Source organism: Hyla sarda, chromosome 3, assembly GCF_029499605.1.
Source record: "Hyla sarda isolate aHylSar1 chromosome 3, aHylSar1.hap1, whole genome shotgun sequence".
Classification (NCBI taxonomy): domain Eukaryota; kingdom Metazoa; phylum Chordata; class Amphibia; order Anura; family Hylidae; genus Hyla; species Hyla sarda.
In genome coordinates this window covers 345601803-345626119 of record NC_079191.1, presented here as the reverse complement: position 1 = coordinate 345626119, position 24317 = coordinate 345601803, and the positions used below count along the sequence as shown (strand labels likewise).

At 49.1% G+C, this 24317-nt stretch overlaps 1 protein-coding gene across 3 annotated transcripts in view; it reads left to right on the top strand.

The window, feature by feature from the left end:
- Nucleotides 1–24317, top strand: part of DHX57 (DExH-box helicase 57) — a 75969-nt gene that overhangs the window by 26909 nt on the left and 24743 nt on the right. For all 3 annotated transcript variants that reach the window (XM_056567459.1, XM_056567457.1, XM_056567458.1), the window contains 5 exons: nt 811–907; nt 999–1172; nt 1818–2018; nt 9159–9435; nt 16969–17064. In XM_056567459.1, the coding sequence (XP_056423434.1) occupies nt 811–907; nt 999–1172; nt 1818–2018; nt 9159–9435; nt 16969–17064 (845 nt within the window). The remainder of the gene's footprint in view (nt 1–810; nt 908–998; nt 1173–1817; nt 2019–9158; nt 9436–16968; nt 17065–24317) is intronic.

Here is a 24317-nt window from a genome sequence, read left to right as displayed (position 1 = left end):
TCAAGGCACAGATCACAGCCAGCAGCCGGACAAGCTCCAAGCACTCCCCGAACTCCAAATATCGCCTTCACAGGGATCCCCCAAGCAGTAGGGGCCCTGCAGGACAGGTCAGCACCCTAAAAAGAGCAGGATGGGTAGGATATCTTCAGGATTAGTTTCAGGATGGCAGGAGCTCACTCAGCACACGACCGCTCAGGCAGCCATCCAAACCACGCCCCCCATCCCCTATCCTTTGGCTAGGGGAGAAGATGTCTAGCAGTGGAATATACAAAATAAATTGCATTGCCATGTTTGTCAGAGACACTGTTTACCATACAGCAGGGCTAATATTATGTAAGATGTATACTGCATTATGCAGTAGTAATGAAAGAAAAAAATTGTTGACCCTACTGTATTCCGAAATAGCAGATTTGAGATTTTTTGTTTCAACAAAATTAACAGATATTGCAATACCAGACATTACTTTTCAGTGCAAAACCACCATCTTAAACCCCGTGCAAAGGCATAATTCCCTTCACATACACTTTTCAAAAAGTGCATCTGCAAAACAAGAAAACACAGGGAAGATTTATTAAAGCGCAAATCCCAATGTTTTATGAAAATATTTCATAACACCAATGGTCAAATTTGCACATAAATACCTGAATAAAGCTCTGTTTTTTCTGCTGCTCCCCCGCCGCTTGTATCTGTGCAGAACGAGGCTTCTCCGGAGAGGCCAAAGGTCGTCAAAAGGGGTTTGTATGCAAATGAGGCTTATTTATGTATAATAAAAAAAAAAATGTCAATTACTCTTTTTTTTATTTTTTTTAGGTGCTGTTTTGGTATTTCTCCCTGGTCTTGCAGAAATCAAAATGCTATATGAACATTTACAATCAAACGCCTTGTTTAGTAATAGACGTAGTAAGAGGTAAACTTTCCATAGCATTTTTCCCATATATAAATTAAGCCAGACATCAAAAAAATTGTGATAAATAAATGTTGTCTGATCCCTCTTATAGGTGTGTAATTTACCCCCTACACTCATCCTTATCCAATGACGAACAACAGGCTGTCTTTATAAAACCACCGCAAGGGGTTACAAAGATAATAATCTCCACCAACATTGCTGAAACTTCTATCACTATTGATGATGTTGTGTACGTTATTGACTCGGGCAAGATGAGAGAGAAAAGGTATTGAAAGTCAAATGTTTACTTAAACTGTGAAAATAACAAAGAATACCCAATCAGGTGAACACATGTAATGAACAGTGCATCCTGATATTGTGTAAAGTGACCCTCCAGTTGGAACACCTGATGGTTCTTGCTAATAGCTAAATATATTTGCTTTTTTTCATCTTTCAAAAAATAGAATTACTTCATGTCTAATATTTATCCACAGCAGCAACTATAATTCTGCTAAAATTGGTCATCAGTTTACTCACGTCTTAGGGGCCACACACTATCATAATATGGATCTAAAATACAGCACCCAAAGACTAAGTTCATTAGTGTAATTCAAATTTTATATGGACTCATATGGAATACTTGAAGAAAAGAAAAATAGGGGCTTGCATCAGTGCATAGTGTATTAAGGAGATATTTTAGTACATCACCTTGTAGAACTACTAAAGCAAGGCATGCATAACATGGAAATGTTGGGACTGCCACCTGCACATGGTTTAGCTATGTACTGTGTGCCCTATCAGCTCACCTATGATCCTATGAAAGCATTGCTATGTAGGAGAATTAAAAACTTAAAAAAAAATTTTTTTTAAATATATTTGTTGATCAATAAACCTTAACTAATGTGATGGTGTTATTATTGCTGTCTTTTAGGTATGACCCAGGTAAGAGCATGGAAAGCCTGGAAGACACTTGGGTATCCCGGGCCAATGCTATACAAAGAAAAGGCAGAGCTGGTCGTGTAGCCTCTGGAGTTTGCTTTCATCTCTTCACCAGTCACCATTATGAGTATCAGCTATTAGAGCAGCAGCCACCAGAGATCCATAGAATCCCACTGGAACAGCTCTGTTTGAGGTATTGTTAATGGTCTAATCCGAACTCTTAGTCCACTTACAGACTGCCCCTAGACCTTAAATGGGCAGGTGGTCCTCAGATTACTCTGTGAGAATGTTTCTAAATGTCCTTGCGAAGTCTGCAGTGGCACATATCTTATGCTGCTGTAGGTGAGGAGAGCTGGCTGCCTGTGACAGCCGGGCTCTCCAGAGAGAAGGCAGAGATGGTGTATTACTGCCCCTGCCTTCCTGATCGTTGTACATTCAGCTAAGCAGACAGCCATAAGGCCTTCTGTTTCCTGTCCTGGTAACTGGTAGCTGCTGGGTATTAGCAGCCCAGATCAGCTCAGCAGTGGGTGTCAGAGGGATGTATTTGTAACTTGGAATAATATGTCCACCCCGGGTGTTACTGAACTACGCAACCTAGTGGACAATTGTAGCCAGACTGTGTCAGTGTACCCAGTCCCCTAAACAAGGATACATCTGTTAGTCTTATTCGTATCAGCACTTTAGCAGTCTCATGCTCACATTCCTATGTAACAAATATAACTCCAATTGTACTTCTCAAAGCATTAGTTCCCTTCTTTCTCTAGCATGATTTTTCTTGGAAAATTAGATTTCTTGATAGTCTCAATTGGGGGATGCAAAAACCGTGGATATATGCTGCTGCCACTAGGCAACAAGAAATGTCGTCCCCTCCCAGCAGGATATACCCTGCCTACTGACCCTGAGCTAATCAGTTTTAGCTTCATGTCAGTAGGAGGCAGACGCAGGTCTGAAGTTCTCCTCCAGACATGGTCTTCTTTTTTATTTTATAGTTAGGATCTGTTTAAGGGTTCTTTTCCCCCTTTTTTTTTTTTTTTTTTAGGTGGCGGGTTCAGGAGCATGGCGCTACCTGTTCCCCCATATGCGGCTAAGGGGCACAGGGCATAAATAATGCACTGTTAACCCCTTCCTGCCAACAGCCAGCACCTGGGATTGCACCTTGGGTCCAGGTCCCCCTATCTTCCCTGCTCGTCCCGCTGTCTCACCCTGACGTGATGCAGATGACTATAGCTGGCTGAAGACATCTTAGGTAAGTATGGCTGTTTACAGGGTGAGTATATTGCCCCCCCCCCCCCCCCTTCCACTTTCCCACCACCGTTTTCTATCTGTTATGCCTGGGTACTTGCTTGGGGAGCCCCTTATCCTTGAGGCCTCCTGGGTGGGGGAGGGGGGGGGAATCTTCGCCTTTTATCTGGATTCTCAACCTCTGTAGCCCCCCCCCCCCCTCCCCATTTTGGGCCCACTCCTCTTTATTCATTCTGATGTTGTGTAGGCTTTGTTTCACATTATTCAGCCCTACTGTTCCGGTGCTGTGCTATGCTCATGCAACCGGCATTTTGCTTTCACTTCGGCTGCCTCCACGTGTGAGGTGACCAGAGCACCAGGGATTCTGTTAGCTGTTGGCTGTGCTGCCTGTGCACGGCCGACAGCTTTTTCTCTCCTCCAGCCGCACTTCAGTTGAAGTTGCCGAAGCACAGGGGGCTTTCCTAATGGCCGCAGCCCTCTCACCGCACTTGGCTCCGCCCACTCCCCGCCGGCAGGAATCTTTGCACTATGGCTTTTCAGCACACACACTGGGGGGTCACTGTCTTCCTATCAGTGTGTTTCGCATGCTGCAGGGCGGTCAATTTTCACCAATGAGGTTCAGTCTGGTGTTGGCCCTGCCCCCCTTTCTCCTTAGGTTAACTCTCTCTCACTGCTCTGAGGGACACAGACAACGTGTGAGACTGCTCCATTTCCTCTTGGTCTCACAACACAGACCCGACCCCCCCTGCCAGACAGGTCATTGCAGCCTTGGTCACTTATTATGCTTATGTGGGTTGCAAAATTTAAATGCCTGGTGGTTCTGCGGAACCCAGCTGTCCTGCCTGCACCACTGCGCACCCCGTTCTGTGGTGATTGCATTGGAGAGTTCTTCTTTACGGCAGTCCTCCAGAGAGGCCCTCTCCCACTCCCCTGATCATATGTTTGGGTGATCTCTAAAGTGCCCTAGGTTGGTCTCCTCGGGTTCCTCTCTGGAATCTGGAACTCGGGCCAGGCGCTCTCCTCATAGGTCTTGCTCCTTTTTCCGGAACCGCACCTAATCTCAGGGTCTCTCTCCTGGTCGCTGCCCTAGGTCTCCAGATCAGCGTACCAGGGCCATTTTGCCTTCATCCAAGTCTGCCTCCACCCGTTCCCACTCTCCTGGGGAACTGGAAGACGAGAAGATCAGGTTCTGCCTCTGACTTAGAGGACCGAACCGGCATGTCCAGCATGGTAGACAACTTAGTCTCTGCGATCAGGGACACCTTTCATCTAGAGGACCCAGGAACTTCGGACCCAGGAACTTCGGACCCAGCTCCAGAAGTTTCCTTTCACCGCTCCCATCCTTCTCCTAAGGTTTTCAGCTCTCTTGCTGAATTTGACACCTTACTAGAAACAGCATGGAAGCATCCTGACAAGCGCTTTCAAGGGACTAAGAAGGTTCAGGCACAGTTTCCTTTTGCCCAGAACCTCATTGCAAGATGGACATCTCCACCAACTGTGGATCCTCCAGTTTCTCTGCCTTTGGCAGATGCAGCGTCCTTTAAGGAGCCGGCGGACAAGAGGCAAAATTTGTCTTTGAAGCAGCAGGTTCATCTTTACTTCCTACCCTCGCTTCTGCTTGGGTGTCAAAAGCCCTTTCTGTCTGGGAATCTTAACTCCGCTAGGGCACTTTGTCTGGGGGCCCCTTCTAAAGATTTGGTGGATCTTGCACTTCAACTCTCCAATGCTGGAGGCTGTTTGTGCTCTGCTTCTTGACAGTTGGCCATTGTACGGCTTTTGCCACAGGTAATCTTGTGGCACTTCGTCATTCCATGTGGCTCAAGGCCTGGGTCTTGACTTTTTTGGAAACGCTTGGATGAGATTATCTCAGAGGCGTACTGGAGGTAAGAGCTCCTTATTACCACAGAATTCTCGCCGTACCAACTCCCGAAGGAATTGAACCTCCTTCCGGTCCTATGGCTCGAGTAGGGTGACCAGACTGGCACCCTCACAGGATAAGAAGGCTCCTTCTTTTCAAGACCTGTCCTTCCTGGAAATTGGATAACTGTTCCGACGGTTTTGCTGGCAAGTCGGGCATTCGTAAGCCTCCCTCTGCCTGAAGGGCTATCTTCGCTTCACCGTTCCAGAGGGCCATTTTCAGTTTGTGGCCCTTCCCTTTGGTCTGGCCACGGCTCCAAGGGTCTTCACCAAGGTCCTGGCGGCAGTGATCGCCATCCTGCGGGCTCGGGGTGTGTCCATAATTCCCTACCTGGATGACCTCCTGGTCAAGGCTCCAACCAGGGCCCAGACTCGAGAGTCTCCTTCTCACTCTTCAGACCTTGTCCTGTTTCGGCTGGGTGGTCAATCAGGACAAGTCCGATTTGACTCCCACACAATCTCTAATCTTCCTGGGACTCCAATACAAAACTGCGAGCGGCCAGATTCGGCTTCCGCCGGACAAGCGCCTTGCTCTATTATCAGGAGTTCGGATTCCCTGGCGTCCTGTTCCGGTTTCCATTCGGCTTTGCATGGAAGTCCTGGTTCAGATGGTGGCAGCCATGGAAGCTGTTCCTTTCGCCCAGTTTCATAATCTCCCTCTTCAAATTTCTCTTCTGTCCCGGTGGGACACGTCTCCCCCCTATTCCTTGATCATAGGATCATTCTTCCTTCCAGGACTTGCCAGTCCCTCCTGTGGTGGCTTCGGTCCCCTCTTCTTCGTCAGGGGTGATCCTTTCTGCCCCTCCACAGGCAGGTCATCTCGACTAATGCCAGTCTCAGCGGTTGGGGAGGAGTCTTCAGGGACCGGACGGTCCAGGGCCTTTGGTCCTCCCAGGAAGCTCTTACCTCCATCAACATCCTGGAATTCAGGGCAATCTACCTTTGCCATTGGGAGCACCTTCTCCAAGACCGTCCTATTCGTGTCCAGTCGGACAACTCCACAGCTGTGGCGCAGCTCAGCGGCAATGGTAGAGGTCTTTAAGATCTTTCTCTGGGCAGAGCTCAGAGTTCCCTCCATCTCTGCGATTCACATACCAGGGGTGAAAAATCGGACTTTCTCAGCCACTTCTCAGCCGACCCCAGCGAGTGGTCTCTTCATCCAGAAGCGTTTGCGGAAATCTGCAACCTCTGGGGCTCCAAGCATGTGGACCTGTTTGTTTCCTGTCACAACCAAAAAGTTCCTCACTTTGTGGCGAAGTCCTGGGATCCCTTGGCCATTCTCATCGCTCCGGACTGGCCCAGGTGGGCATGGCACTCCGACGTGGTTTGTCCAGCGGACGAAGTGCCACTGCGCCTCCCAGTTTGTCTCGACCTGCTCTCTCAGGGTCCCCTTTGCCATCCCAATTTAATGTCACTGCATTTGACAACGTGACGGTTGAGACTGCAGTTCTGAGGGCCAGGGGGTTCTCTCCCCAAGTAGTTTGCACTATGATCAAGGGGGGCAAGCCCTCCTCTGCAAGGATTTACCACCGTACGTGGCAGTCTTATTTTCGTTGGTGTGAAGCTCACTCCTTTTCTCCAGTTACTTTCTCTCTCCCATGACTTATTTCCTTTTTACAGTCGGGACTGGAACAACGTTTGGCTCTCTATTCCCTTAAGGAACAAGTTTCTCCTCTCCATCCTCTTTCAGCGTCCCCTGGCGTCCGATCCTCACATCTGGACTTTTCTGCAGGATGTTGCTCATGCAGCTCTGCCTTACAGATCCCCCTACTCCACCTTGGGATCTAAATTTGGCTCTCAGTGCCCTACAGGGTACTCCCTTGGAACCTCTTTGGGATGTTCCTCTTCGTATCCTTTCCTGGACTTCCTCATTGCGGTCACTTCCATTAGGAGAGTTTCGGAGCTGGCAGCTCTCTCCTACCGTTCTCCCTACACGGTCTTACACCAGGACAAGGTCCTGTCCTTTTTGCCCAAGGTGGTCTCCGCCTTTCACCTAAATGAGGACATCATCCTTCCTTCCTTTTGTCCTGCTCCATCTCCTCCCAGGGAACGTTTGCTTCATTGTCTTAATGTGGTACGGGCTGTTCGGATTTACCTTTTCAGTCACTTCCATTCGCCAGAGTGACTCCTTCTTTGTGCTTAAGGGTCCTCTTAAGGGGCTTCCTGCTTCGAAGGTGACCTTTTCACGGCGGATCCGTTCTGCCATTTCGGAAGCTTACCGCTGCAAGGGGAAGACTCCTCCTTTCAGGGTCTCGGATCATTCCACTCATTCTGTTGGGGCCTCCTGGACTTTCCACAAAAGGGCTTCGGCCTTGTAAATTTGTAAGGTGGCCACCTGGTCATCCTTACACAAGTTTTACCAGTTACATACCTTTTGCATCTGCTGATGCTGGTCTGGGCCGCAAGGTGTTGCAGGTGGCTGTGGTCCAGCCTTTCACCTAAAGTTCTTAAATTTTCTGCCTACCCTGGGAACTGCTTTGGTACGTCCCACAGTTTCTGTGTCCCCCCCCCAATGGAGCTGATTGAGAAAAGTAGATTTTTATGCTTAACGTAAAATCTCTTTCTTGAAGGATCCATTGGGGGACACAACACCCACCCATTTGTTCTGGTGTTTCCTGGTTTGGTTACCTGTCCAAGGGTGGTTTCAGTTAATTTTTATTCTGTGTTTCCTCGGACAGTTACTGTTTTTTTTTTTTTTTTTTTCTTTACCTGTCGGTCCTCTTCTTCTGCTCTGGGACTAAATTGATTAGCTCAGGTGCCTGTGGGCAGGCATATCCTGCTGGGAGGGGCCGACTTTTCTTGTTGCCTATTGTCAAGCCTCCTAGTGGCAGCAGCATATACCCACGGTTTCTGTGTCCCCCCCCCCCCAATGGATCCTCCGAGAAAGATTTTACGGTAAGCATAAAAATCTACTTATTTGACTACTACACCAGTCAGTTTTTTTGTTTAGTGTCATTCCATAATTTTTCTCATTGTGTTTATTCCATCTGACAGTTTACAGACGTAATAATTCAATGTATAAAATAGGTAATGGCTAGAGATGTAAAATCTTTGGAAATTTTGAAGCAAATTTTTTCCTGTGTGTGTGTGTTAATTTTTTTTTCCCCAAAAAAAATATTGAAAATCCTTCAATTGAAATTGAAAATCATTTAAATGTTGGCTGTTGGTCTCTCCATTTTACTGAGAGGAGAGTTCAGCTGCCTGCATAAAACAAAAAAAATATGGTCTTACATCCCACCGCTCCCCCAATGCCTCCGGTATCCCACTCCCATCATCCAGTACAGTCCTCTTCCTTGTTGCCGGGGGTCGACTTGTCAGTGTTAGGCTGAACGGCAATGTGATGTTTCAAGACCCTTCCCCGATCTCCGATCTTCTTCCTGGTGCTGGTGCCCAATATGTCACTCTGCTGCTCAGCCCATTCCTGGCCTAGGCGAGACATCGCAGTGGGCAGCAATTGGCTGAGCAGCAGTCTGATGCATTGATCCCCAGGAAGAGGATCTCAAAGAAGAGTGTGGGACAGCGATACCGGAGGCATGGTGGGGGACTGCTGAAGGTAAGTCTTTTAAATTTTTTTTTTATTTTTTCAGTTTTTTTGTTCCTTTTTTTTAATGCAGGCAGCTGGGCAGATTAAAAAAGAAACAGAGTCCAGAGCCAACCAAATTAGCCTCAAACCTTTTTATCCTGCAGTACCTCTAGAAACAGAAATGCTTATTTTGCTCTTCTCAAAAAAAAAAAAATAGCATTCTCAGTATTTGAATTATATTCCAGAATGTGCTTGTCTTCAGATGAGACTGGTGTATGTGTGATTCTCAGATGTCTTTAATAGAATTCTAAATGTTATATAGTCTGAGTACCATGTTATAAACATATTATTTATCATGAACATAAATAAATGAACCTATTCCATACTGCATTTTATTTCCGTAAAAAAAAACAAAAAAAAACTGCTTCGGTGGCAAATAAAAACATTTTTTTTTTCTTTCCAGGCCTTGCTATCTCTAGTTATGACCATATATTTTTTTTTTAACATGTTTTAGGCCACAATACCTACTGTAAAGAATAACCATAGATGCACAATTCTCCCAAATGATGTTATCTTGTGTTAATGTTTTGACTGTGCTTTTCTTTAAGTGTACCGTGAACTTTTACTTTTATCCTTTATTTTTATTGACAGAATAAAAATACTAGAGATGTTTTCTGAGTGTCGTCTGGAAACAGTTCTGTCCAGATTAGTAGAACCCCCTAGAATGGAGTCCCTGCATGCCTCTAAGTTGCGTCTTCTGGATCTCGGTGCACTTACCCAGCAAGAAAAGCTAACACCACTTGGGTACCATTTGGCCTCTCTGCCGGTGGATGTGAGGATTGGTAAACTCATGCTCTTTGGTGCCATATTCCGTTGTCTGGACCCTGCTCTCACTATTGCCGCCAGCCTGGCCTTTAAGTCTCCTTTTGTGAGTATGATGTTTAAAATCTAAATTTCTTATTAGCAACTTTTGGAATTTGATGAATTAAAGGGGATTTCCAATCTCAATAAATAACCCCCCTATCCACAGAATGGATAGATAGATTGTTGGGGTACGACTGCTGGAACCTCTGCCGATCCCAAGAACAGGGACATAATTGTCCCTGGAATAAATTATGCGGACTATTCCTGTGTGGGCCAACACTCCATTCATTCTCTATGAGTGCTCCGAACATTTCTGAGTTCAGCCCTCGGAATGTTTGGCAGCCCAACAGACAATTACCGAGGGTTGGCTATACAGGCACTGTCTGCACCATTCATTTTGGGGACAGTTATGCCCCTGTTCTCGGGTTTGACTGGGTCCCCACCAACCTGCTTGTTTTCCCATGCCGCTTGTTTTGACTCTGCCGCAAAGTTCATGCTTTCCTTTCTAAGAGTAGCACTATTTAATGATGGGACCATGCAGTATAAGCAGTTAGGTTTTAGGGAAAGTGAGTGACAGATACGTCTCTTTAAATGAGCATGGCTGTATAAGGCAGAGGGAAGCCTACTATAGAAAATATCTTATTTCTCATTCATCTCCATTGGGGGACACAGGAACCGTGGGTATATCTTGCTGCCACTAGGCATACAAAAAAAGAAGTCGGCCCCTCCCAGCAGGGTATACCCCACCTACTGCCTTAGAGACACTCAGTTTTAGCTTAGTGTCATAGGAGGCAACACGGGCCTGGATTGCTCCAGGCCTGGTCTTTTATTATTTTTTAGTGTTAGTGTTTAGACTTTTTCTTCTTTTCTATTTTTTCTAGGTAGGGGCGACAGGAGCATGGTGCTACCTGTTTCCCCACATGCGACTGGAGGCGGCTGCCGGCCCTTCCGTGTCGGGGCGGCGGGAACCAGGCCGCTAATTTAGCCCGGTCTCAGCTAGTTCCTGCAGCCGTCCCCGCAAGGGAGGCGGCTGCAGGCTTCTGTCAGGGGGCATGTTGTAGCCGGGAGCCAGGCCGCTGCTTTATCTGCAACTTGGCCTTGTCCCGGCCGAGTGTGGCTCCGCCCTGCTGGGCAGTCTCGTCTGTTCTCCGGCAGCCGTTCCCGCAGAAGGAGACGACTGCCGACTTCACTTAGGACTGTTCGGCCGGGAACCAGGTCGATACTTTAGGCCGCGGCTTCGGCCTGGTCCCGGCCGAATGTAGCTCCGCCCCTTTCCGCGCTCTCTGAGCGCCAAATCTTAGCGCCGGCACGGGGGGGCTGGCTCAGCCTATCAGGGCCAGGCTGTCTCAGCCTCTCCCGTGCTAGCGCGCGCACAGTAACTCCTCCCCTAAGGTCACGTGACTCAGGGAGCCCGAGTAGCTCTCCTGTTCCACCGCAGTTCTTCAGACGCTGCTGCACGCTGCTCCTGTGGGTCTCCCATCCCTGTTTCCAGTCAGCTGTCCTGTATTCCGAGGGTGTGGGGACGTCAGCCAGGAACCTGGGTGAGCTAATTCCAGTTCTTCTGTCACTAATTGGCTGTGCTTGGCAATGTCTACCCCCAGCATTGAACCTTCCTTCAGACCGGCGGCCCCTGCTTTGGTCACTTACTATGCTTGTACAGTGTGTAGGGTAAAATTTTCGGGGGGTTCGGCTGCACCCACTTGTTCTGCCTGCTCTTCCTCACACCCTACTACCCCTGCCCAAGATACTCCTTCGGGGTCTGTGGCCCCTGAACCGGCCCCAGTTTGGGTGACTTCCCTCTCCCAGACTATCTCAGACCTGACACAGGTTTCCAAGGAGGTGGCTACAGCCTTAAGGCAGTCTTCCCTATGTCCCCCTCGGGAAGCAAGTTCAGCGTCTTCGGACCGTCGACGCTCTCACAGACGCCCATGGTTTTTTTCTCCTGACTCCTCTCCTGAAAACAGGCGCCGCTCGCGCTCCAGATCCCCCGCTCCTAGGCGGCGTTCCCGGTCTCGTGACCGCTCTCCTAGGGGCCGTTCCCCGAACCACCATTCTAGATCCCGGTCAAACCAGATCAGGAGCCTCCACTAACCGTTCCTGATCTCCGGGTGAATTGGCGGACTCAGAACCTCATTCGGATTCTGAAGAGCTGTCCTCCATGTCTGACTTGGTGGATGGTCTGGTGTCTGCAGTCAGGGACACTTTCCATCTACAGGACCCTGGACCTTTGGACCCTGCTCCTGAGGTTTCCTTTGCCCATACTCCTCGTTCTCCTAAGTTTTTCCATCCTCATAAGGAGTTTGATGTCCTTCTGGAGACCGCCTGGAAGTTTCCAGAGAAGCGCTTCCAGGCCACTAAAAGGTTAAAGACTTTGTGTCCATTCCCTCAGGACCTTATTTCTAAATGGACTGTTCCACCATCTGTGGACCCCCCCCCCAGTCTCCCATTTATCCAAATCCACCACTCTACCGTTGGCGGATGCCGCTTCCTTTAAGGATCCAGCGGACAAGTCGAGACAAGACGGTCGAGAATTTGGCCAAATATGCATTTGAAGCGGTGGGATCCTCCCTGCTTCCGGCCTTCTCTTCCACCTGGGTTGCAAAGGCCTTAGCGGTGTGGGCTTCTCAGCTTCGTCAAGGTCTGTTGTCCGGGGCCTCCCCGGAAGATCTGGCTGAGATTGCTCGTCAGGTGTCAGACGCAGGCGAATATTTATGCCAGGTTTCGCTGGAGTCTGCTCGCTGTGCTGCTGTCGCGTCTGGCAACCTAGTCGCCATTCATCGCTCCATGTGGCTCAAAGCTTGGAACGCCGATTCGGCTTCCAAGAAATCTCTGACGGCAATGGCCTTTACTGGCGGTCGCCTTTTTGGGAAACGGCTGGACGACATAATCTCTGAGGCTACGGGAGGTAAAAGTTCTTTGCTTCCCCAGAACAAGACTCGCCGCACTGCGGCTCTTGGGGGTTTTCATAAGTCAACCTCCTTTCGATCCTTTCGCCCCCTGGGTAAGGGGCGCCAGGAAAAATCGAGCCCCTCGCAGGGTAGGCAGGGCCCATCCTTCAAATTTCGCTCTTCCTGGAAGCAGGATGATCGTTCCAACCGATTTCCCGCTAAATCAGGAACCCGCAAACCTGCCTCGACCTGAAGGGGCGCCCCCACCTGGGGCTCCGTCTCGGGTGGGCGGTCGCTTACTTCTTTTTTGGAACGTCTGGTTGGTACAAGTCCAGGACTCTTGGGTTCGGGACGTCATCTCCGACGGTTACCGAATCGAGTTCGCTTCTTTTCCCCGGGATAGTTTTTTTCATCCCCAGCCTCCTCGTTCACCTTCTCTGGCCGCAGGTTTTCATTCTGCCATTCGCACTCTGCTGCAACAGGGTGTTATTGTGCCCGTTCCACCTTAGGACCGTTCCAGGGGTTTCTATTCAAACCTGTTCATTGTGCCCAAGAAGGAGGATTCAGCCCGTCCGATTTTGGACCTGAAACTCCTCAACCAGCATCTTCGCCTTCGCCACTTCCGTATGGAGTTACTGCGGTCGATCGTGGCATCCATGGATCAGGGCAAATTCCTGTCTTCAGTGGACATTCGGGATGCGTATCTACCCATCCCGGTTTTTCCTCCTCATCAACGTTTCCTCCGCTTTGCCGTTCCGCAGGGTCACTTTCAATTTGTGGCTCTGCCCTTTGGCCTGGCTACGCCCCCCCGGGTTTTTACCAAGGTCCTGGCGGCTGTCATGGCCATTCTCAGGTCCAGGGGGGTGTCTGTCCTTCCTTATCTGGATGACCTGCTTATCAAGGCCTTATCCCGCATCCAAAACGAGGAGAGTCTCCGCATCACCCTGCTGACTCTGACCAGCTTCGAGTGGCTGATCAATGAGGAGAAATCCAACCTTTCTCCCTCCCGGTCTCTGGTCTTTCTGGGCCTACGGTTCAATACCGGGAGTGCCCGAATCTTCCTCCCTCCGGACAAGCGGAGTGCTCTGCTGTCAGGCATTCTTCTCTTGAGACGCCTGCATCCAGTTTCCATTCGTGCTTGCATGGCAGTGCTGGGCAGAATGGTGGCGGCCATAACGGCGGTTCCGTTTGCACAGCTCCATTGCCGTCCGCTTCAGTGGGCTATTCTGTCTCTGTGGGACAGATCCCCCCTGTCCTTGGATTATCGGATTAGTCTGCCCACCTCGGCTCGCCAGTCTCTTCTTTGGTGGCTACACTCTCCCCTCCTTCAGAGCGGCCGCTTGTTTCTACCGTTGAACTGGCTGGTTCTTACGACTGATGCAAGCCTCCTCGGTTGGGGGGACATTCTCCTGGACCGGAAGGGTCCAGGGCCGGTGGTCACCTCGGGAAGCCAGGCTTCCTATCAATGTCCTGGAAATCCGGGCGATATTCCTTTGTCTCCGACACTGGTCTCTTCTTCAGGGTCGCCCGATTCGCATTCAGTCGGACAACGCCACGGCCGTGGCGTATCTCAACTGCCAAGGGGGCACTCGCAGCAGTGCCGCCATGATCGAGGTGTCCAAGATTTTGACCTGGGCGGAACGCATGGCTCCCTCCATATCACTAATCCACATTCCGGGGGTAGAAAATTGGGAGGCGGACTTTCTAAGTCGCTCCTCTCCCGATCCCCGGGGAGTGGTCCCTTCACCCGGAGGTGTTCGAGTCCATTTGCTGTCGTTGGGGAATTCCGGACGTGGACCTCTTTGCGTCCCGCTTAAACCGGCAGGTTCCAAGCTTCGTGGAAAAGTCCAGAAATCCTCTGGCCGCGGACGCACTCGTCATTCCCTGGTCTCTGTTCACTCTCCCATTACCTGTTTCCGCCAATTCCCCTCCTTCCCCGAGTGCTCAGGAAACTCAAGGCGGAAGGCGTACCGGCCATCCTAGTGGCCCCGGATTGGCTCCGCCGATCTTTGTACGCCGACGTGGTTCGGCTCGTGTCGGTCGTTCCCTTCCGACTGCCAGATCGCCTCGATCTTCTGTCTCAGGGTCCTCTTTGCCACCCCAATTCACACCTCAATTTGACGGCGTGGCGGTTGAAACCGCGGTATTGAAGGCTCGCGGTTTCTCATCTGGGGTTATTCGCACTATGCTCAAGGCGCGTAAGCCGTCCTCGCCTAGGATCTACCATAGGACTTGGCGGGCTTATTTTCGGTGGTGTGAGGCCCGCTCTCTTTCCCCGGTTCATTTTTTTCTATTCTTTTTCAGTGGCCTCTGGCTTCTGACTCATCGGTTCACACCTTCCTCCAAGGAGTGGCTCACGAGATTCCTCCATACAGGTCTCCTACTCCCCCTTGGGACTTGAATTTGATCCTGAGTCCCTTGCAATCGATTCCGTTTGAGCCTATACGCGATATTTCTCTCCATTTCCTTTCCTGGAAGGTCGCCTTTTTGGTAGCTGTGACCTCGATCCATCGGGTGTCGGAATTGGTAGCTCTTTCTTGTCATCCTCCCTTCCTGATTCTTCATCAAGACAAGGCAGTACTTTGGCCGGTTCCTTCGTTTCAACCGAAGGTGGTTTCGTCCTTTCATCTGAACGAAGATATCGTTGTTCCTTCCTTCTGCCCTGCTCCGTCTCATCCTAAGGAGCGTTCTCTCCACAATCTGGATATGGTCTGAGCCTTGCGAGTTTACCTCAAGGCCACCTCTTCTTCTTTCCAACGGTCGGAGTCGCTGTTTGTCCTTACGGAGGGCCGACGCAAAGGTTTGCCGGCTTCTAAGGCCACCATCTCCAGATGGATCCGGTCCGCCATTTCTGAAGCATACTGTTCCAAGGGGAAGGATCCTCCCTTCCGGGTAACAGCTCACTCCACTCGCTCTGTGGGGGCCTCTTGGGCGGTCTTTAACAGGGCTTCGGCCCTACAGGTGTGTAAGGCGGCTACTTGGTCTTCGGTGCACACGTTCACCAAGTTTTACCAAGTGCACACTTCTGCATCTGCCGACGCCTCTTTAGGGCTGAAGGTCTTGCAGGCTGCGGTAGCTCTGCCGTCCGCTTGATTCTGGGTTACTTTGTTTTCCCACCCCCGGGGACTGCTTTGGTATGTCTCATGGTTCCTGTGTCCCCCAATGGAGCTGAATGAGAAAAGGAGATTTTTTACACTTACTGTAAAATCTTTTTCTCAGAGGGTCCATTGGGGAACACAGCTCCCACCCTGTGTTGTTAGTTGTGATCTGAGAGTTGGTCGCCTGTCAGTCTGTTGGTTCGTTGTTTTGACTGGTCGCCCAATGGATTCTGTATTTTTTTTTTTTCCGGTTCCTCCTATTGCTTTGGGACTAAAACTGAGTGTCTCTAAGGCAGTAGGTGGGGTATACCCTGCTGGGAGGGGCCGACTTCTTTTTTGTATGCCTAGTGTCAGCCTCCTAGTGGCAGCAAGATATACCCACGGTTCCTGTGTCCCCCAATGGAGCCTCTGAGAAAAAGATTTTACGGTAAGTGTAAAAAATCTCCTTTTATCCCAGCACTTTACACTGGTTACAATGCTGTATCTATATATATATATATATATATATATATATATATATATATATAATATATATAATATATATATATATATATATATATATATATATATATATAAACTCAATGTGTGTGTGTGGATATGTATGTGTGTATGTTCCAGCATCACGTCCAAACGGCTAAAGATATTAACATGAAACTTGGCACACATGTTACTTATATGTCAACAACAAACATAGTATAGGTGATTTAACCCATACTCACCCCCATTTGCCAGGGGCGGGGTTTATGTTTAAAGTCCCATACAGGTCAATGGGAAATATATGTTACTGCATAACTTCTAAACGGCTTGAGATATTTCGATAATACTTGGTCACATGTTACTTATATGTCCACTTAAAATATAGGATAGTTAATTTAACCCTTAACTACCCCATTTGTGAGGGTCAGGGTTTTTGTCCCATGCAAATCAATGGGAAATGTATGTTCCCACATAACTGGAGATATTTCAATAACTGGTACACATATTAAGGGTCTGGATAGGAGGACGGGATAGGAGGACGGGATATGACAACAATATATGAGGATGGGATATGAAGTCAAAAGCTTCCTCCTTTGTTTATTTTCCTCCCCAACAAGGATTAGGAAGGAAAAACCGGGCAACGCCGGGTACTCAGCTAGTATACAATATAATTTATATGCTTAAAAAAAGACAGGACAGCATAATCTTAGACCTCATTCACATCAGCATTACGAAAAGCCATTAGGGAGCTTCCAAACAGCTGCTGATAACTGGGCTGGACGGATTGTGTCACAAAGTCACCTGACAGGTCCCATTGATTTTGAATGGAATTCTGTCAGGATTCTGTTAATGTCTGTTATTTTGCAGGACTTTAGTGGAGAAAAAAACTTGACATGTAGGAGTTCCATCAGTTTAACTGAATCGGCAAACAGAGCTCTCTAAAGGAGCTGTGAACATAGCCTTAGTGACAAGTTCCCTTCCACCTAGTGTGTAATGACAAATGGCAAACTCATGGTCATTTCCCCTTGAAATAAACTGCATCATTATTAAATATTAGACCCCTACCAGTGTGCCATTGAGTTAACTCCTCTAATATCATTTATTTTTTATTTTTTATTTATTTATTTTTTTAAGGTGTGTCCATGGGATAAAAAGGAAGAAGCAAACAAGAAAAAGCAAGAATTTGCTGTAGCCAACAGTGATCACTTGGCTCTTCTCCAGGCTTATAAGGTAAATGGGGAGTTCTGTATTTTATTTTGTAGTAGCAAGCATCCATTTTTTCCAGTTCTTGACAATACTGAATGAACAACTGTGCATGCGTTGCCAGTGCTCTGTTAATTCTCTATAGGTACTCCAAACATTGCCGAGCTCGGAGCTCAACAATTTTTGTCCCTGTTCTCAGGATTGAATGTGGTCTCATTGGTCAGACTCCACTGATCCCCTTGTTATCCCCTATCCTTTGGCTAGGACATAACTTCTTGAGATGACAATACCTTCTTAAGTACTGTAGCTGTTGGTCCAGCACGATAAGCCAGGAGTAGTCTGTCCCATGGAATCCTATAAATGAGCATGGTTGGGCAGAGATAAAGTATTCTGTGATATTGAGTTAAAATTTGCCCAATCCCTCTTTCTCTATTGGCTCCATTGGGGGACACAGACCTTGGGTATATGCTGCTGTCGCTAGGAGGCTTGACACTATCTATGGTAACAAAAAAGTCGGCCCGCCCAGCAGGATATACCCGCCTACAGGCACCTGAGCTAATCAGTTTTAGCTTAGTGTCTGTAGGAGGCAGACGCTGGTCTGGTGTTCTCCAGACCTGGTCATTTCTTTTTTTCTTTTTTCAGATTATGGTCGTATAGTTAAGAATTTTCTCTCCCTTTTTTTATTTTCCTTGTTTTCAGGTGGGGACTCAGGAACATAGCGTTCACTGTTTCCCCATTTGCGATTGAGGGGGCACATCGTGGATGTACTGTCAACCCCCTCTCACCAACAGACAGCGCCTGGGGCTGTACCTCATGGGTCCGGGTCCCCCATCTTTCCCTGCTCTTCTCTCTGTTACAGCCCAGCATGATGCAGGTGACTAAAAGCTGACTGAAGACTTCATTAGGTAAGTTCCTCAGACTAAGGTGAGTATATCCCCCCCCCCCCCCCTTTTTCTTTCAGGTAAAGAAATTCTCAACCTCTGGAGACCCCCTTCTGGAGCCCAATCCTTTTTTCTGAGGGAGTCCTACCCTAATTTTTTCTATTGGGGAGGGCTTTTTCTCAGTCTGTAATGTAAGCCTGATACATGCAGTGGTGCAGGACAGTTTTTTTTCCCCCCCCTTCCCCTACTCCGGCACTGCCTGTGTGCAGACGCCGGCATTTATCTTGAGCGCAGGTTCCCTCTCTCATAGCGATGTGCTATATAGATGCCGCACAGTCGCTGGAACATAGAAAAGCGCGGCTTTCTTTCATACTGCGGCCGAGCTCTGCTGACAGCCTTCACACCGGCGCCGGCCCTCCTGCTTTGGTCGCGTTTCTACAGAGAGACCGGAGCACAGGGTTCGGCGCTGCCAGCGGGGCTTTCATTGCGGCGGTTCGGCTAGTTATAATGGCTGCAGGCTCCTCTGCTTTGCTCCGCCCACTTGCGGCCGGCGGGACTGTCCTCCCTCTCATACAAGCCTGCGAAAATCGCAGTTTTCTAATCCATTCTGCGCGCGCGGCAGCCGGCCCTTAGGACCAATGGGAGGCGTTCTAGCCTCAAATCCGGCCCCCGATTTTCCTTGGTCCCTAACTCCTTTCTCGTCGGGGCTGGAGCAAAGGTGCTATTCAGATGCAGAAGTTCTCCTTCTGCTGCTACGTTTTGAGGGGACACAGCCACCGGGTGAGATTGTTTCATCTCCCCCCCCCCCCCCTCCTCTAGACAGATACCTGGAGCCCTGGCCACCTATTATACTTGTAAGGGGTGTAATTAAAAAATGTCTGGTTCTGCTGAACCCACTTGTCCCGCCTGCACCCCCTGACCCTCCTGGTATTTCTACTCCATACCAGGAGGGTTGGGGGGTGCAGTGGTGCAGGCGGAACAAGTGGATTCAGCAGAATCAGAAATTTTTTGATTACACCACTTACAAGTATAATAGGTGACCAGGGCTTCTCCCCCAGACCCTGTGGGCTCTGCTATCCCTCCAGTTTGGGTTTCTTCCCAGTCTATCTCCGACTTGGCTCAGGTCTCCCGTTCCGTGGTGACTGCCCTGGAGAGGTCCTCCTTATGCCGACCCCCTAGAGAGGCCCGCTCTCCCTATGCTAAACGCTCTCACAAGCGTAATAATGGTATTTCCTCTGACTCATCTCCAGAGTCTTCTTGCAGACATAGGCGCTCCCATCACAGGTATTGCCCCTCTACTTCAGGTTACTGTAAGTGTCCCTCTTCTATGGGAACGCACCCCTGGTCGCCACTCTGGGTCCCCAGAACCGCGTACCAGGTCAGTGTCTTCCTCTTCCAAGGCTGCCTCTACCTGTTCCTTCTCTCCTGGGGAACTTGTTGATGAGGCTTCTGATTCTGCCTCTGATTCAGAGGACCGAACAGATACGGCCGACACGGTGGACACATTGGTTTCGGCCATAAGAGACACCTTACACCTAGAAGACCCAGGAACTTCGAACGTAGCTCCAGAAGTTTCCTTTCACCGTGCCCGACCGGCACCCAAGGTTTTCAGCTCTCATGCAGAATTTGAAGCCTTGCTGGAGTCTGCCTGGAGGCATCCTGACAAGAAGTTTCAGGAAACAAAGAAGGTTCAAGCGCAATATCCTTTCGCCAAGGACCTCCTAGCTCGAGGGCCTCCCCTCCAACCGTGGATCCACCGGTCTCCCGCCTATCAAAGTCAACTACCCTGCCATTGGCTGATGCAGCCTCCTTCAAGGATCCAGCGGACAAGAAGGTGGACTTTGGCAAAATTTGCCTTTGAAGCAGCAGGTTCATCCCTTCTTCCTGCATTTACTTCAGCCTGGGTATCAAAAGCCCTTTCAGTCTGTGCTTCCCAACTCCGCCAGGGTATCCTTTCTGGATCCCTCGGATGAATTGGCTGACTTAGCTCTCCAACTTTCCAAGGCTGGAGACTTTCAGTGTTCTGCTTCCATGCAGTTGGCCCCCTGTGCTGCCTTTGCCACAGGCAACCTAGTGGCCCTCCGTCGATCCATGTGGCTCAAAGCCTGGGATGCGGATGCCACTTCCAAGAAGTCTGACGGAGCTTCCCTTTACTGGGTCTCGGCTCTTTGGTAAGCGCCTGAATGAGATTATCTCAGAGGCAACGGGCGGAAAAAGTTCCTTATTACCTCAAAATAGTGCTCGCGGTACTACTTCCCACCGGAAGTCTAGCGGTCCTTTCGGACTTTTGGTCCCAATAAGGGGTCCAGGCAGGCGCCTTCGCGGGACAAGAAGGCTCCCTCCTTCCAGACCCGTCCCTCCTGGGAATCGGACAACCGTTCCAGCCAGTTTACGGCCAAAGCAGGCACTTGCAAACTTACCTCTGCCTGAAGGGACCCGCAGATTTTTCTCGGGTGGGAGGTCATCTGTTACTCTTCCCGGGACATCTGGGCCGCGCATGTGCAGGACTCCTGGGTCAGGGATGTGGTATCCAACGATACCGGATAGAGTTTGCCTCCCTTCCAAGGGATTTTATTTTTTACTTTCCCGGGCCCCCCGATCCCCCTCTCTGGCACAGCTAAAACAAAGGAAAGCGCTCCATGGTGTGATAACGTAGATATAAAATGTGGATGAACACAATTTTGGTGCTTACCCTTGATGGTTGTACTAGGCCAAGTACAACAATGGAAAAGCGTGTAGGTGATCTATAGATCATGGAACCAGCAGCCGCTCCTGGGATACAAAAGCAAACACAAAGGAAACCTCCAAAAAAATTCACATATAAAAAAATATATATACATTACATACAAATAATTACATATGATAATATAAAAGCTATATAAAATATACAAAAACTAAATTTTTTATCAAAAAGATGAAGAGAAAATATCAAGACAATATCAAAAAGATATATCAAAACAATATAAAAAAAATCACTACATGATATTTTGCAATCTCAATGGATTCATTGAGACCCCAAGGAAATAATGTATTAAGTGTAAGGATCCAAAAGGATTCTCTGTTGATTAATTTCTGGAACCTGTTATGTGTCTGTAAGGGAATGGTTTTTATAATAACCAAATCTAAAATATCAAAGTTGTTGTTATGATTACGTGTTAGGTGGCGGGATACACTATGTAACATGTAGTGATTTTTTTACATTAGACCTATGTTTGTTCATGCGGGACCGCACTGTCTGAACAGTGCGGCCCACATACTGAAGACCACAAGCACAAGTTAACAGATTAATTGCAAAGCTGCTATCACAGTTATTATAGGAATTGATTGAATAACTTTGTTTAGTACTGTGGGAAGAAAAAAACTAGTAGGATTTTTTATCATAGAACAGCATTTACATTTATTACTGTTGCATGAAAAGGATCCCTTTCGTTATCCACCAGAGGATTCTAAAGAAAGTTTCTTCTTTTTTAATTCGCTTGGGGCAACTAGATAACGTAAATTCATAGGTCTACCAAAAGTGACCCCTGGATGCATGGAGTCTCTCCGTTCGGTCGTGGCGTCTATGGATCAAGGGGAGTTTCTTTCTTCGGTGGACATCAAGGATGCTTACCTCCACCTCCCAATATTCCCAGGTCATCAACTGTTCCTCTGCTTTTGCAGTTCCGGAAGGCCATTTCCAGTTTTTGGCTCTCCCCTTCGGTCTAGCCACTGCTCTTAGGGTCTTCACCAAGGTCCTGGCGCCTGTGATCGCCCTTTTACGGACAAGAGGTGATTCCTTACTTGGACGACCTCCTGATCAAGGCCCCAACCAGGGCCCAGAATCTGAAGAGTCTCAGTCTCACTCTTCAGGTCTTGTCTCATTTTAGCTGGATGGTCAATCAGGACAAGTCCAACATCTCTCCCATCCAGTCCCTCATATTCTTGGGACTCCAGTTTGACACAGCTTCTGCCCGGGTTCGGCTTCTGCCGGACAAGCGTCTGACTATTTTGTCAGGGGTTCGGATACTTCGGAACCCTGCCCCGGTGCCCATTCACTTTTGCATGGAAGTCCTGGGTCGGATGGTAGCGGCCATGGAGGCTGTTCCATTTGCCCAGTTTCATTACCGACCTCTTCAACTGGCGATTCTATCCCAGTGGGACAGATCTCCGTTGTCTCTCGATCGCAGGATCTTTCTTCCTCGGAGGTCTCGCCAGTCCCTTCTGTAGTGGCTTCATTCCCCCCCTACTCCTTTTAGGGGCGCTCCTTCCTGCCCCTCTCCGCTGGCAGGTCGTTGCTCCCCCCGAGAAGCCCTTCTCTCCATCAACATTTTGGAACTGAGGGCAATCTATCTTTGCCTGCTACATTGGGAGATCCTTCTTCACGGCCGCCCTGTTCATGTTCAGTCGGACAACTCCACTGCTGTAGCGTACATCAATCGCCAGGGCAGCACTCGCAGTGATGGCCGAGGTATCCAAAATTCTCCTCTGGGCAGAACTCAGAGTTCCGGCCATCTAAGCAATTCACATTCCGGGAGGGAACAACTGGGAAGCTGACTTTCTCAGCCGGTCCTCCGCCGACCCCGGCAAATGATGCCTTCATCCGGAGGTGTTTGCAGAGATCTGCAGCCTCTAAGGCACTCCCAACATGAACCTCTTTGCGTCCCGCCACAACCAGAAGGTTCCTCGAAGTCCCGGGACCCCTTGGCTCTTGCCGTGGATGCCCTGGTGATCCCTTGGTCGAGCGTTCCAGACTGGCCCTGGAGGGCGTGGTACGCCGACATGGTCCGACTTCTGGACGACGTACCGCTGCGCCTCCTGCTTCGTCCAGACCTCCTCTCTCAAGGTCCTCTGTGCCACCCCACTTTACTGTTGCTGCATTTGATGGCGTGGCGGTTGAGACCGTGGTTCTAAGGGCCCGAGGTTTCTCTCCCCAGGAGATTCACACCATGCTCAAGGCGTGAAAGCCCTCCTCTGCGAAGATTTACCACCGTACCTGGCAGTTTTATTATCGTTGGTGTGAATCTGTTTTTTTTTCTCCAGTTGCGTTCTCCCTCCCCAACTCCTTTCCTTTTTGCAGTCGGGGCTGGAACAACGGTTAGCTCTCAGGTCCCTTAAGGGTCAGGTTTCGGCCCTTTCCATTCTCTTTCAATGTCCTCTAGCGCCCAATTCTCATATTCGGACTTTAGTTCTGGGAGTGGCCCACGCTGCCCCTCCTTATCGGTCCCCTACTCCTCCTTGGGGCTTGAACTTGGTCCTAAGTGCCCTGCAGGGTGCTCCCTTTGAACCTCTCAGGGATGTTTCTCTTCATCTCCTTTCCTGGAAGGAGGCGTTCCTTATTGCAATTACCTCTATTAGGAGGGTTTCAGAGCTGGCATCTTTCTCCTGCCGCTCTCTCTTCCTGGTCATCCACCAGGACAAAGTTGTTTTTCTTCCGGCTCCATCTTTCCACTTTTCACCTCAATGAGGACATCGTCCTCCTGTCCTTTTGCCCAACTCCGTCTCATCCCAAGCAACGTTTGCTCCATAAGCTGGATGTGGTGCGGGCTGTCCGTACCTACCTCTCTATCACTTCTTCCTTTCGTCAGTGTGACTCCTTTTTCTTGTTCTCACAGACGGTCTCCGTAAAGGACACCATTTCGCGGTGGATCAAGTCTGCCATTTCGGAAGCTTACCGGTGCAAGGGGAAGACCCCACCCGTCAGGGTCTCGGCTCATTCCATGCGTTCTGTAAGAACTTCCTGGGCTCTCCGTGACAGGGCTTCGGCCTCCCAGGTCTGTAAGGCAACTACCTGGTCGTATTTACACACTTATACGAAATTCTACCAGGTTCATACCTTTTGCATCCGCAGATGCTAGTCTGGGCCGTAAGGTGTTGCAGGCGGCGGTGGTCCAGCCTTCCATCTAACTGGGTTATTTTGCCCACCCTAGGGACGGCTTTGGTACGTCCCAAGGTCTGTGTCCCCCAATGGAGCCGATAGAGAAAAGGAGATTTTTATGCTTACCGTAAAATCTTTTTCTCAGAGGATCCATTGGGGGACACAGCACCCGCCCTTTCTTTTCTGGTGTTCCTGGTTTGGTTACCTGTCCGAGGTTGTGTTCAGTTAATTTTTATTCTGTGGTTTCCTCTGACAGTTCGTGGGTTTTTTCTCACCTGTCTGTCCACTCCTACTGCTCTGGGACTAAAACTGATTGGCTCAGGTGCCTTTAGGCGGGTATATCCTGCTGGGAGGGGCCGACTTTTTTTGTTACCATAGTGTCAAGCCTCCTAGCGACAGCAGCATATACCCAAGGTCTGTGTCCCCCAATTGATCCTCCAAGAAAAAGATTTTACAGTAAACATAAAAATCTCTCCTTTTCTCCTAAAGACAAATGTTAGAGAACTGTTGGGCTGTCTCAATATACATTAGATTACTTGATAGCT